The sequence below is a fragment of the Cebidichthys violaceus genome, unplaced genomic scaffold (genome assembly GCF_023349555.1).
Source record: "Cebidichthys violaceus isolate CVI_PGR_0920_01 unplaced genomic scaffold, fCebVio1.0.p SCAF_12, whole genome shotgun sequence".
NCBI lineage: Eukaryota > Metazoa > Chordata > Actinopteri > Perciformes > Stichaeidae > Cebidichthys > Cebidichthys violaceus.
This window is the reverse complement of record NW_027176285.1, coordinates 4,976,931-4,989,320: the sequence shown is the minus strand read 5'-3', so window position 1 is coordinate 4,989,320 and position 12,390 is coordinate 4,976,931. Positions and strand designations below refer to the sequence as shown.

Below are 12,390 nucleotides of genomic sequence, written 5' to 3'. Positions count from 1 at the left end.
GAACTGCGACTTCTGTGGTGGTCGCACAAATAGAAAGACGTGCACTCAACAAACAAAGAACAAAAACAAACAAGATGACATATGACGTACGGTATTAATAACGAATAACAAGTTAGTACTGACCACGTCGCTGACCAAGGGGATGGGCTTCTTTTTACGCAGGTCTGGCATGCTGTCAATCCCATATAGACCAGATCCCCCACTATGCACCAACAATGATAGAATAAAAGTGAATAAAAGTTCCCACATATAATAGCACAGCAGGACATTTCCACTGTCATCACAATGGTCAAATGAATATAGTCACTATAGTATCAAAAAGCTCATTTAGTGCTACTTATTACTAATGAAATTATCCCAAAAATTATACTTATAATAATTGTTAAGCAAACCAAATGATACATAATATTCTATATATGACTTACCCTGGTTTGACCCAGGCTTGTCTGGCATTGGGTTCTTCATCTCGGACCTACAAGAATTCAAATGTGAGAATTTAGGCTGACGACCTAAAAAGTATTTTGCATTATATTGCACAGTAGAGCACAAGAAGAGGAAAGTTGGAATAATGGAAAGTTGTATTTGGTTGAGTTTGACCTTCTTGGTGTTACAGAACATGCAAAGTCAAATAAAAAATTTAAAAAAGTGATGATGCTTTTAGAACACAAGATCAAACAAACGTGGCTGAACTCTTTAATTGTAAAAAATGTTATGTAAAATGCAATGGTGGACCAACATTATAGAGACAAAATACAACAGAATTAGTTCAATTTCACAGGGTTAGGGTTAAGTAACCCTAAGTAAAATCGGTTTGCCCATGGACTGCTTTAACAGACACCCCAGATCATTTTGAAGACGCAGATAAATCACTTGTAAGGATTTTGTCAAACCACCAACATTACGACTGGGGGGCTACACATGTACATAAGTTCATTTACTTTTCCCTCAAAGGAAAAGTCTTTCATCCGTGTCTCTCAGATGAAAGAAGTTGAAAGTGGAGATCCCTTTGGGGTTAACTCTCAAAGGTCGAGTTTCTGATATCGTTTGATAAACTTCTGGGGAAGCAGCTGTGCTAACGCTAGCACCAGAAACAGAACTGGGGATTTGTACTCTAAAGCTACAACATGAATGAAATGATAATAAACTGAAAAACAGCAGTGATAGGACAAATATCCTTTCCAGAATAGCAGGATGAAGTTCTAAATCAACCCATGATAACCTGTATCATTTGCATGTTGTGCATTATGCTTTGGAGTGCACACAAGCACTCTCTCTGACAAAGACAAGCAATGGAAAGAAAATAAATAAACACAATTATCCCACAACGACCAAAATCAACAGGAAAGCAACTGTAGCTTAAATAGCTAATGTTAAATAAGTAACCTGATTATCTTCACCCCCACAATCTGCAAAGAAGAAACAAATCACAGTTGAATTAGAAAGTATGAATGTTTATAACTGATGAATAATGATACAAACATTTAATATGGTATGCTATATATGCAAATTTCATCGGTTCATTACATGCTTTAAGATGTATGTTTTTGCTGTTATTACTGGGCTTGCCAGCGATTGAAGTATAGAGTATACCTGGGATAAACTCGTCTTGAGATTGGGATCCCTGAGAGCCTTGAGAGCCATGTGACCCCTGAGACCCCTGAGTCGATTTGGATAGTCTATGACGGGTTTGCCGCTTTTCCCTTAGGATGCGCTGGAAATTAGCTATACGCTCTTTGTGACTGGCATCCGTAGAGTTTCCTTGATTTTCCTCATCAAGAACGTGGTTTTCAATAATTGGACTTAACCGCACCTCATCTGTACTGAGCCCTGAGCCCAGCGGACTCTCGTCCTGCCTTGCTGGACCACTGTTTGGTGTTAGGTCAAGGGTGGACAGTTCCCCATCTGTTGGACATTCTCCTTTGTCCTGGGAAATCTCTACAGAGTGACATTCAGTCGGGGTGGAGGGACAGTGGATTGCTTCATGGGGGGATGCTTGAAAGGAGCATGACTTGTCCTCACGTGTCTCACCACGATCCACGGAAACCAAAGCCTCACTCTGCTCCTTTGGAGTGCCAAATTGAGTGTGATTCTCTGTCAGACTGACATCTCCCTGTGTATTATCTGAAATGCCCTGCTCCTCCTTGGGCTTACTGGGTTCTCGGCCCGGGGATGGAGGTGCTTCTGATCCACCATCATCTTTAACACCTTCAGAGTTGGATCCTTCCAACTTTTTCAAAGCACCTTTCAAAGCTGACCTGAACGTGAGTACAGCCTTGCTAAAAGTTGTTACATCAAAACCTATGTTGGGAGTCCTGGCTGCACTATCAGAATCTATTTCAGAAGACTCTTGTGACAAAGATTTTTCTGCTTCATCCCTGGAGATGCTGTGATCGGTCCACTCCCTGTCCAAACTGTCAGCAGACCCCAGATCAAGAGTGTCACCGGACGATGGACAGTCATCGCACAGTGAATGTGGCTCCAGGCAACCATCATCACAGTCCGTCAACAGCACAGTGGAGCAACTCAGACTCCTGGAGGGCTCACTACCCAGTTCATTTGCACAGGCATCCATGGTGTGGTAACCAGAACTACGGGAGTACGGGCAGTTTGCAGAACAGTCGCACTCCAGGTTTTCTTCCTCAGTTGGTAGTCTGGGGGGCCTCCAGTCAAGCATACTGGAAGAACTCGAAGGAGAGTTGTAATGGTGTCCAAACAGCAATGAAAGATGCTCAGAGCTGGTGTGTGAAGAATGACCCGGTGTGCTGCTTTGTGTCTCCTCTGTGGTGCACCTGTTCCAAACACTGAGACAATTATCTAGCTCTTCTCGACTGTTTGCACAAGAGCAGATGTCCTCCTCACTCCATCCTCCTTCCCCACTTATGCTGTGCTGGATATCACCGGAAGGCCACCTGTCATATTCTGTGTCACCAGAGAGTAGGCTTGCTCCTTGACAATTGGAACTGTGGCACGATGACAAAGAGCAGTCGCTTTGGTAGTCATGGCCACGATGAAGCTCCAAGTAGCAGGGGTCAGGTTTTGTAGGGCCTAGCATGTGCATGGCTGAACTCTGCTTTGGGTTATGTTGGTCGGTTTTCTGGTCTGATTGGAGGGTGACTCTGTCAACGTGCCACTGTTTAGGTGATCTGTGAGATGGCTTATGTCCTGAATTCTTTCCACCATCGTTGCGATCCAACATTGGACTGGTGTCTCTCCCTTGAAGAGATGTGATGGCGTTCTGTCTACCCAGGCTTCCTCGTCTGATGCGTGGTGTTTTAGAAACAGGACTTGGATGAGGTGCAGCTGAAGCCCCAGAGTAGAGCTCACTGAGCACCGCATCGACACAACAAGATACTTCATCCACCGAGCCTCGCACAGATGTTAGATACTGCCTCAGGTCAGAAATTTCCTCCTGGATCTTGTTAATGCCTTTCAGCTCTTTAAGAATATGTTCCACAATATTACTAGAACCTTCCTCTGCCTCCGCATCCTCCCTCTTCTTTTTCTCTTCTATGTTTCTGATCTTTTCAATAAGCCTGGGAAGAGTATCCTCCACAACCCCAATGCCATCCTGGCAAGCCGAACTGCTGTGGTCAGCTTTGGTGCAGATAGTTTCCACTGACGACAGGTCATGAAGGGAGTTGTCCTCTGGTCCCTGAAGGCACTCCTGCAGCTTTCTGCGTAGACTTCGTCCAACTTTGGGGCTCTGTGATCTCTTCTCCCGCAGGTCTCGCGTCTTGGGCGACAGTGGGAGTAGCTCCGATTTGTAGGGTTCATCCTGTCCACTGGGGTGTCCTCTGGGGAGCATCCCTGAGAAGTGGCACTCTTTGTAAGCTGTCCCCGCACATGGACAAATCACTGCCTCAGTGACTCCTCCTCAGGGTGGTGTATAGCATAGCATAAGCCAATATTTTCAAGTTCAAATGACTGAGTACCTGTACTGAAAAAACAAACAGTTATTTGGTTGAAAAAGCAATGGAAACTGATCTAAGTTTGTTGTGCGTTATTATTGTAATATCATTTGGTTGGTTCTGCTGTTTCTGCTAAGCCATTACTCTGCTATGTGTCTGCCATGAAATAACAATCAAACTTAAGTGTTAAACCGCAAAATCAAGAAAACCTTGTATGTGCTACTTATAAAAAGAAATGCAATTTTCTCAGTTATCAAATTCATATTTCTCTTTTCTTTTGAATTTACTAGAATCCTATTAGTATGACAAACAGACCAGACAGTTATGAGAAAAAAAACAATTCTAACATTTGACACTGTGATTACTAAGTAGCAAATAATGCTACATTGGCTAAATAATGGCTATAAAAGGCATTTGCTTATATTTGAGGTCACATCGAGAGTCTACATTACTCAGTACAGTATAGAAGTAGGATAGACAATGTCTATAACTGACCTCTCAGTCAGAGTAGCAACACCATGCAGCTGCTTACATCTCTGTAATTAGGATGCTCTGGAAAGGCAGCTTGGTAATTAGATGATAGATCAATTCTTTCCTCTAAGGCCATGTCATGCTTTCACACCCATACCAGCTGCACGGCTTGACATTGTAGCTCTGAGCCATCGCCTATAGTGTAAACACTAAAGGGATTATTGAATACCCCAAAAATGCAACTTGGATCTATCTGATAGCTTTACAATTCCTGCTGATCGCCCCTAAAGATCAGAGAGATGTAGGAACACTTCTGCTTTAAAAATAAATGTTTGTCATACCACAGAAACATGTATTATTAACCATCTAGCCAAATTTGAATGACCAAATAAACTAATAGGCAAGTATATAAATATAGTATAAAAAATATAAATCTCGGATCTTACTTTACCTGGACTTCAAAATCAAAAGTTAACTACTAATCTCTTTTTCTGTTTCTTTAGATGCTTTAGCTCCATTACTAAAAATGGGGCTACAGTGTACAAATGTTCAGACTTAAAGGCTTTAACTACAGCCTTAAACAAAACAAACACACACACACACACACACACACACACACACACACACACACACACACACACACACACACACACACACACACACACACACACACACACACACACACACACACACACACACACACACACACACACACACACAAAATCAACTGCCTCATATTATGGATTATGAAGGCTGCAATCTGATTTCTAGATATTTGTGTCCCCTGTTGAAATGAACAAACTCACCTCAAATATTTTGTACATTTATTCTACAACATATGATATATAATTACATTATGATATATACTAAATTAACCTACCCTGTACTGGAGGTCTCCAATAAGCACTTGAGCCTGATAAAGGTTTTGCTGGCAGAAAAAGTCTTGTTCCCTATCGCTACTGAATTGAAATCAAGCGCATCAGCTAAAAAGGAAAGCAGACGATCTGAGATTACGATATGTATAAATGTTCTTTCATTTCTGATTAACAAATATGAACAGAAATATCTGGACTGTACAATAAAAACATTTAGCTTCACTTCTGAGGGCCACTGGCTTTTTTTACAGACAGTCGTGATCTGCTATGGGTGCACACTGATAGTCAGTGATTCATTAATTGGCTGTACAGGATCAAGAAACATAGAAGGGGTGTTGGGGTCAGGCTCATTTTCTCAGGACAGTCATAGTAATAGCCTGCAGCAGTCTCTTCTCTCTCCTTACTAAATAGTCTGCGGCAGAAGACATCTTTCTTTTGAGGTTAAGTCGATTTCTCAGCAAAGTATTTGTTTTTTGGCAGGTGATCTAAATTTTCATAGCAAACTAAAATGATGTTTCTGTAGAAGCACGAAGACAAATATTTTCTATGTACATTAGCCAAACATAACATGCATTTCTGCTTTTTGTTTCATCAAAGTCTACACAAACTTGATACTAAGTGATTAAAACGATAAAAAAAATGTAATTGTAAGCCTTACCTTATTGGGGAAAAAATTATAATCGAGAACAACCTGTAGACGTTATCTTGCAAGATCAGGGTCGCTCTGCAGATCAGTGATAGCAACTTCCTTCGTTTATCTTCAAAATGTATCCCCGGGCGTAGTATCAAAAGTGGTGCTCTGCCTCAATCACAACCAGCAGATCTTCTCTAATTGACAGAGATGCACTCATTTCTGCCACTGGAACGGCAAGCGTGACAGTAGCAGACCACAATCACACAGCAGTTCACTCTCGGTTAAGTAGCCATCCCTACTCCCAGCTCCCACCCTCTCACATTCTCTCTCGGCTCTCTCTCCGTCTGTCCTCTGGCAATGCATTCCAGCACAAAGCTGATCTGAGGCTGTGAGACTGCCAGCTCTCAGTCACATTTACTCTTTTTCTGTGTTTTCACATCTGCCGGCTGCTGATATTCGGGATTATTGTCTTTTCTATTCATAAAATTAGTGAAAACAACCCCTGATCAATATATCAGGACCACTGGCTTACCTCCACATACTGATTTCCTTGATTACTTTTACCTTATTAATGGGAAATTGTTAAGCGGAAGGAATTTCTATTCTTTTAAAAGCCAATGCGTAAGTGCCTTAAACTTGGATTCTTTCAATTGGCCATCACAGGGTTCTGGGTGCGAAAGAAATTGTATAGAAGTCTATGAGAAAATGACCTCAGTATACAGTACATTGTAACTGTACATGAGTTTTTGGTATCAATCGCTAGTTTCAAGTCTTCTTCAATACAGCATGATGTTCATTTAGTAAATTATGATCCATTTAGAGTCAAATAGGCCGTAAAGCAGGGTATGCTTTAGGGCGGGGCAACCTGGTGATTGACAGGTGGCTACCATGCCGTTGTCCGGTCTGGGAGTTGTCCGTGTGTCTGTGTGTCCGTCTTAGAACTTTAACCCTTTCACAGTGTGTTTTTTAGTTCATGAGAGTTAATTGTAACATTTTGGTCGCCAAAATAGGTCTTTTTCAGCGTTCGTTTCAGGTTGTACGTCATGTCACTTGTGGTTACAAAAAAACAAGGTGGCGACGACCGAAATGCCGTAGCAGAGGCTTCAAAACGGAAAATATAGGTATTGAAACTGACACTGGAAACGGCTGTGGGAGCCAGTTTCACTTCCTTCTCTATATTTGCCCCTGTGTGCAAACATTTTCCAGGAAATGTTAAACTCGGAATATATCTCATATCATTGTATTCTCTGGATATAAACATGCATGCAAGGTTGATTTACAGTGTCTCATTATGCTGGTGACTGTTATTGAATTCATTACAGTCGTTTCCCTTTGTCCTGTAATAAATGGCACTTAGACAGCTTTCATCTTGCTTTCTAGTTATACTCATGTCTTCGATCAGCCATCACTTTCAGTACATGTGTCTGTGCAAACCAATCATTATAATGGAGCCAATCGAGGTTCTATATACTTCTTTACTGCTGTGCCATAAAAAGCTTAATCAAGGGGATGAATCCCTCTAGTTAGAGCTGAGAGATTCCCATGTTTTTATTATGACCACCCTCTAAAGATTCCCGATTAGATGCAGGACTAGATTTATCATCAGTTTACATGCGCTGGATACACACTCTCCAGATTGGTATGGGATTAATATGAGGCTACGTGGCATCTGATTCTGACACCAAAAGCCAAATATGACGTGATGGAGATTAAAACAATGGCATATGATTTCCTATAAGTACAAGTGTATTTTTCAGAGAAAGGAGGGGCTCCGAATGGGATCAAATGATCACCTATCACTGATGGGAGTCAATACCTTTGTCTGAAAATGACACAATGCAAACAAAAATTGCCACATCTCATCTCTTGCGGTACATCTTTCCCTCTCATTAGATTGTTCAAATGAAAAAAGTTAGTGGGGTAATAGAAGCTTGTTGACCCTGGACCACCGTTTTTGGTTCATCAAGCATTTCCCTAAAAAAAACACCTGTTTTAACCAACTCTGATAAAATACTCAGTGACCACCACGAGTCACCATTCACAGTAGAACACGAATACTTCCATAAGTGAGCCATCTATTAAGGCAAATTATAGGCCCCTGAGGCATTGAGTGATGGACCCAAGTCAACAGAGGGACACTATACTTTAGCCTCAAGATCACAGTGCCATATGAAGAGTTCAAATCTACCAATGAAGAGTGAGACAGAGAGGGAGATGAGGCAAACACTGAGTATCTAAAATGATTTACAAATGCAATGTTACTTAAAAAGCTGGGCAGTATCATAGGGCTGGGCCCGAATATTCGACCATTTGGTTATTCTGTTTGTTGGCTAAGTCGGTTCAACTTTAGTATTCAGATATCTGCTTTTTACCCTTTACCCCTCGGAATTACCAACATGAATTAAGCACACCACATCTTTCGGAAAATGCTTGTTATTCAGTAACAAATAATAGACCGACACTACTATCTCACCTCTCTATTGGAGGAGCACGTGTCGGCTGGGCAGCTGTGGCACAGAGGAGCGAGCTTGTGACAAGTCTGCTGCAATTACAATTGGGTGTGTGAAACTAAATGAAATACACTCATCCTTAACTTGAAAGTTGTTTGTGGGGCGCCTCTGAGGTGCTGAATCCCAAGTAGTTCCACTGTTGCTGCCCAGAGGCTATCAAAGGTTTGCCTGTGTAATGTGTCTTTAGACATTTTATGCATTGTCTGAAACAACCAACAAGGTAAAACTCAACCACTTACAAAGAATTGCAAGTTTGTATATCTGTATAATCATTCTGTGTGTGTGTGTGGTAGGGTAGGAAAAAAAAGAGGGTTAGAACGTCAGACTTCAGGAGGTGATGAGAGATCAGCTATTGGTGTAGGAACTGAGGTGAAGCATTGCCTACCTCTCGGAGCTGAACCCTGACTTTATTGATGGCCTTCAACCAACAAACTCTGGATGGGGAAAATGGTAAAGGCGGCCCATCATCATGGAACCTGGGTTACATGGATTTAAGAATAGGGTCACAGAAAGAAATGGGGACAATTTCTCAGTTGCCATGCATCTTCGTTATAGCACATATATAACCGAGTTAAATTCTGTTCATAAAACAAACCTTAAGAGTTTAGAGGAACCTCGCTCTGCTGGAGTGTCCTTTCTCACACCCCGTCCTACTTCAGGAGACAGCCCATGTTTCTGCTGCTCACCGACAGTAGAGTGTCCATTGGTGGGAGGATGTCCATTGGTGCGTGGTTGCCCATTGGTGGAGGGATGAAAGCTGGTGCTGTGGTAGGCGTGGAAGGACTCCTCCAGTTCGGACCCTCCAGTGCTCTCTTGGCCAGTCTCACTAAGCTGGGAGCTGGTCTGGCTCAGGTTTCCTGATGACCCAAAGCGACTACTTTCCACTGGACTACAATGGTGAGAGAGGAGTGAGGAAAATATTCAATGTCAGATTGTTGCGATTAAAACATGGTGAAAGATGACTTCTAAATATTTTTACTTTAGTCAAGGACAGATAAGTGGGGATGGTTACATAAAAAACTAGAAACTATTAGTTTCAATGCTATATAATACTAAAACAATAAACACAATAATTAGTTTGTTAGGCTGTAGTAAGCCCCTCCCATCTACAGACAATCTACACACACCACATCATGCCCTAAAAAGATACCCAACCTTGCACGGAGACTGTTGCATGTTGGCAAATAATAAAATGTGCATTATACTCTGCAAATGCTTTTCCTAATTGAAGTTACATTTTCAAACAGAAATGGCACACATACGAGTTTGCTCCATTTTGTGGTGTGAGGTATAAAATCCCCTGTTCCTGCTAGTCATTATTAAAATGAGTATATTTCTGCATACACATACACCTGCATATTTTAATGTCAATGTTTTACTTTCACCGGTCCACATGAGGAAACACATAAAAACGGTGTATGATGGTAAGTAAGCTTATGGAGACGAGGGGTTGAAGAGCAGATGGATGTGGATAGTGAAATATTGAGTTGATATGTGTGTTTAAAATTCTACATTTTATAGTGTCATTTCATAACTGCTTTAATTTTTAGGGGCAGAATGCAGATGATCTAAATGTTAAAAAGGTAACTGTAAAATAATTGTGACCACATACAATAAAACAACACAAATCAGAATTCCTTGCTCAAACTAAATTTACATTATTTATAATGTTGCGGGCATTCGTGCTTATATTTGAGGCTATTAATATGTCACCTAACAAACTAAAGAGGAAAGGAAATTTGCCAAATATCCGTTGAGAAATTTGCATTTACGGAGGATATTACTAAATGATTAGTAAGAGAACTATGGAGGACAACAAGCAAAATTAACACCATTAAGTATAGAAGTTCAGGCGAACAAATCAGTATAAAAGGATCAACACAACAAATTGCCTCTCTTTAATTAACTGATGAATTATAATTAATAAATTCACTTGTGAATTTCCATGAATATATAAATATGTAAATTTTGTTTTGGAATTCTGTTTGGAAATATGTAATATGATGTAGATGACACACACACACACACACACACACACACACACACACACACACACACACACACACACACACACACACACTCTGTCCGTAACACACGCATACGCTCAAGCTAAATATTAAAGCTAGTGGTCTAGTGAGGATGGATTGCACAGCTGAACAGGGAATACATTTTTTTCCAAAATGTCAATGCATCATAAATGGTGAGGGGGAATGCCATTTATTATGCTTTTACTAGCCTTTTTGCATTCAATAGATTCTTCTTGGACTGGTTGTCCAGCTGCACTCCTGAGGTAGGACCTGCAGAGGGGTATGTTTCTACAAGCCCTTCCTTCTCCTTTGGGGTGAGGGATGCTGAAGGATCTACTTCAGGAGTTGAGACGCAAATCTGGGGGTTTGCTATATCATCAGTGGAACCTACCAATTCAGTTTTTTGGGCATCGGATGTTGCAACCTTTTGTACAGTATGTGTTTGACCATTCGTTGGCTTGTTAGTTTTAGGTTGAGATGTTACAACTGGGACAGCTTGTGGCTTGGGGGGCTCTGTCTGCCAAGGAAAACTTATTTTTGTCCCAAATAATGAAGTGGTGGGTGGCTCTTGTTTTCCGGTAACAGGTTTTTCCTCTTGAAATAGGCCTCCAGAAAGGGTTTTAAATCCTGAAAACAGACCACTCACTCCTTCTGTTTGAGGCATTGATGGAGCACCTGACGACATTGTTGGTGAAAATAGGGATCCAAGAGATTTTCCTGCATCACTCTGTGTCGATATAAAACCAAACAGAGACTTAGCTTGAGGTGGCTCTGCATTGTTGGGCAACTGATTAACTGGAGATGCTTTATTAGTATCTGCTTCCTTGGTATCAGGTGGTACTAATGTGTCACTGTCTTTACTATCAAGGTCTCCTGTAATGACCATGGGCTTCTCATGTATCACCTCTGCCTCCGTCTCTCCTTTAGTACTTTCTACTTGATGGGTGAGGTCAGATGTAGTGCTTCTTGAAGCATTTGTGACAGCAGAAGTTTCTGGACTAACTGCCTCAGATGCCACAGCACCAGAACTTGTTAGGCTGCTACATTTTAATTGATCGTTATCTGGTAAGGTTGAGTCCACTATTTTATTTGCACTAGTCTCAGTGCCACATGGTGCCCCTTTTGGTGGCACACTTTCGTTCTTAATCTGTGACTGTGGTGTAGTGCCGGGCATTAGCTTGGGCTCAGCAGGCATTTGTTCAGATGGCTTAGGTGTTTGTCCCACACCCCCAAATAAAGATCCACCTATGCCCCCAAGTATTGATGCTCCAGTCTGTGATCCTGCAGTCTGAGCAGTGACTCCTCCAAACATTCCTCCAAGTAAAGAACTGCCAGGCTGTGCTGTTGCTGCAGATCCTCCAAACATCCCACCCAGCAACGATCCACCAGTCTGGGGACCTACAGACTTTGCAGGGGATCCTCCTCCAAACATCCCGCCTAATAATGACCCTCCAGTAGTGGGGGCGGTGGTTTGAGTACCAGACTGAGGACCAGACCCCTTGAATAAACCTCCCAATAATGACCCGCCGGTCTGAGGAGCTACTGTCTCGGTGTTGGACCCTCCAAAAATACCTCCTAATAGGGATGCTCCACTCTGACCAGTAGCAGCTTGGGGTGCAATTCCTCCCAGTCCAAAAAGTGAGTTCTTCTGCTGTTGCTGAGGGCCTTCAGCAGGAGCAACTGTTGGTTTGAAAAGGGATGACATAAAGCCTGTAACTGTATCTGCTGCTGAGTCAGCAACAGATTTATCTGGCTCTGGAGGCTTTTGTTGTCCCTGTACAACAGTACTTGATTGAGTGGCTGATGTTCCCTCTTCTACTGTAGGAGTTATTTTATCTTGACTTAACTGGCCGCTCACAAGCTCTGGTCCTGCAAGTTGTTTTGCTTGTGCACAGATCTCAGATTCTTTAGACTGAATATCAGCTAAGGTAGTTGGCTTGTCAGCACCTTGACAATGAACTTCTT

At 41.9% G+C, this 12,390-nt stretch overlaps 2 protein-coding genes across 3 annotated transcripts in view; both read right to left on the bottom strand.

Moving 5' to 3' along the window:
- LOC137868924 (protein unc-13 homolog B-like) overlaps window positions 1-12,390 on the bottom strand; it is a 62,996-nt gene that overhangs the window by 18,513 nt on the left and 32,093 nt on the right. For both annotated transcript variants that reach the window (XM_068705963.1, XM_068705964.1), the window contains exons 9-12: window positions 8,994-9,287; window positions 8,784-8,874; window positions 426-472; window positions 124-202 (exon numbers count right to left, since the gene is read on the bottom strand). In XM_068705963.1, coding sequence (XP_068562064.1) covers window positions 124-202; window positions 426-472; window positions 8,784-8,874; window positions 8,994-9,287 — 511 coding nt within the window. The remainder of the gene's footprint in view (window positions 1-123; window positions 203-425; window positions 473-8,783; window positions 8,875-8,993; window positions 9,288-12,390) is intronic.
- On the bottom strand, window positions 1,371-6,013 carry LOC137868596 (uncharacterized). Its single transcript, XM_068705470.1, has 3 exons — window positions 5,913-6,013; window positions 1,505-3,937; window positions 1,371-1,406 (listed from the first exon to the last, which is right to left on the bottom strand). Exons 2-3 carry the CDS (start codon window positions 3,803-3,805, stop codon window positions 1,371-1,373), a joined length of 2,337 nt encoding a protein of 778 aa, XP_068561571.1. The 5' UTR covers window positions 3,806-3,937; window positions 5,913-6,013.

Bases quoted from the DNA above. Each gene is read 5' to 3' on its own strand.
- LOC137868596 (XM_068705470.1), bottom strand. From the start codon at position 3,805: ATGCTCCCCAGAGGACACCCCAGTGGACAGGATGAACCCTACAAATCG. The intron at 1,407-1,504 runs GCATATATAGCA...TCTTCTTTGCAG, and splicing joins GTAATGAACCGATGAAATTT to ATTGTGGGGGTGAAGATAAT.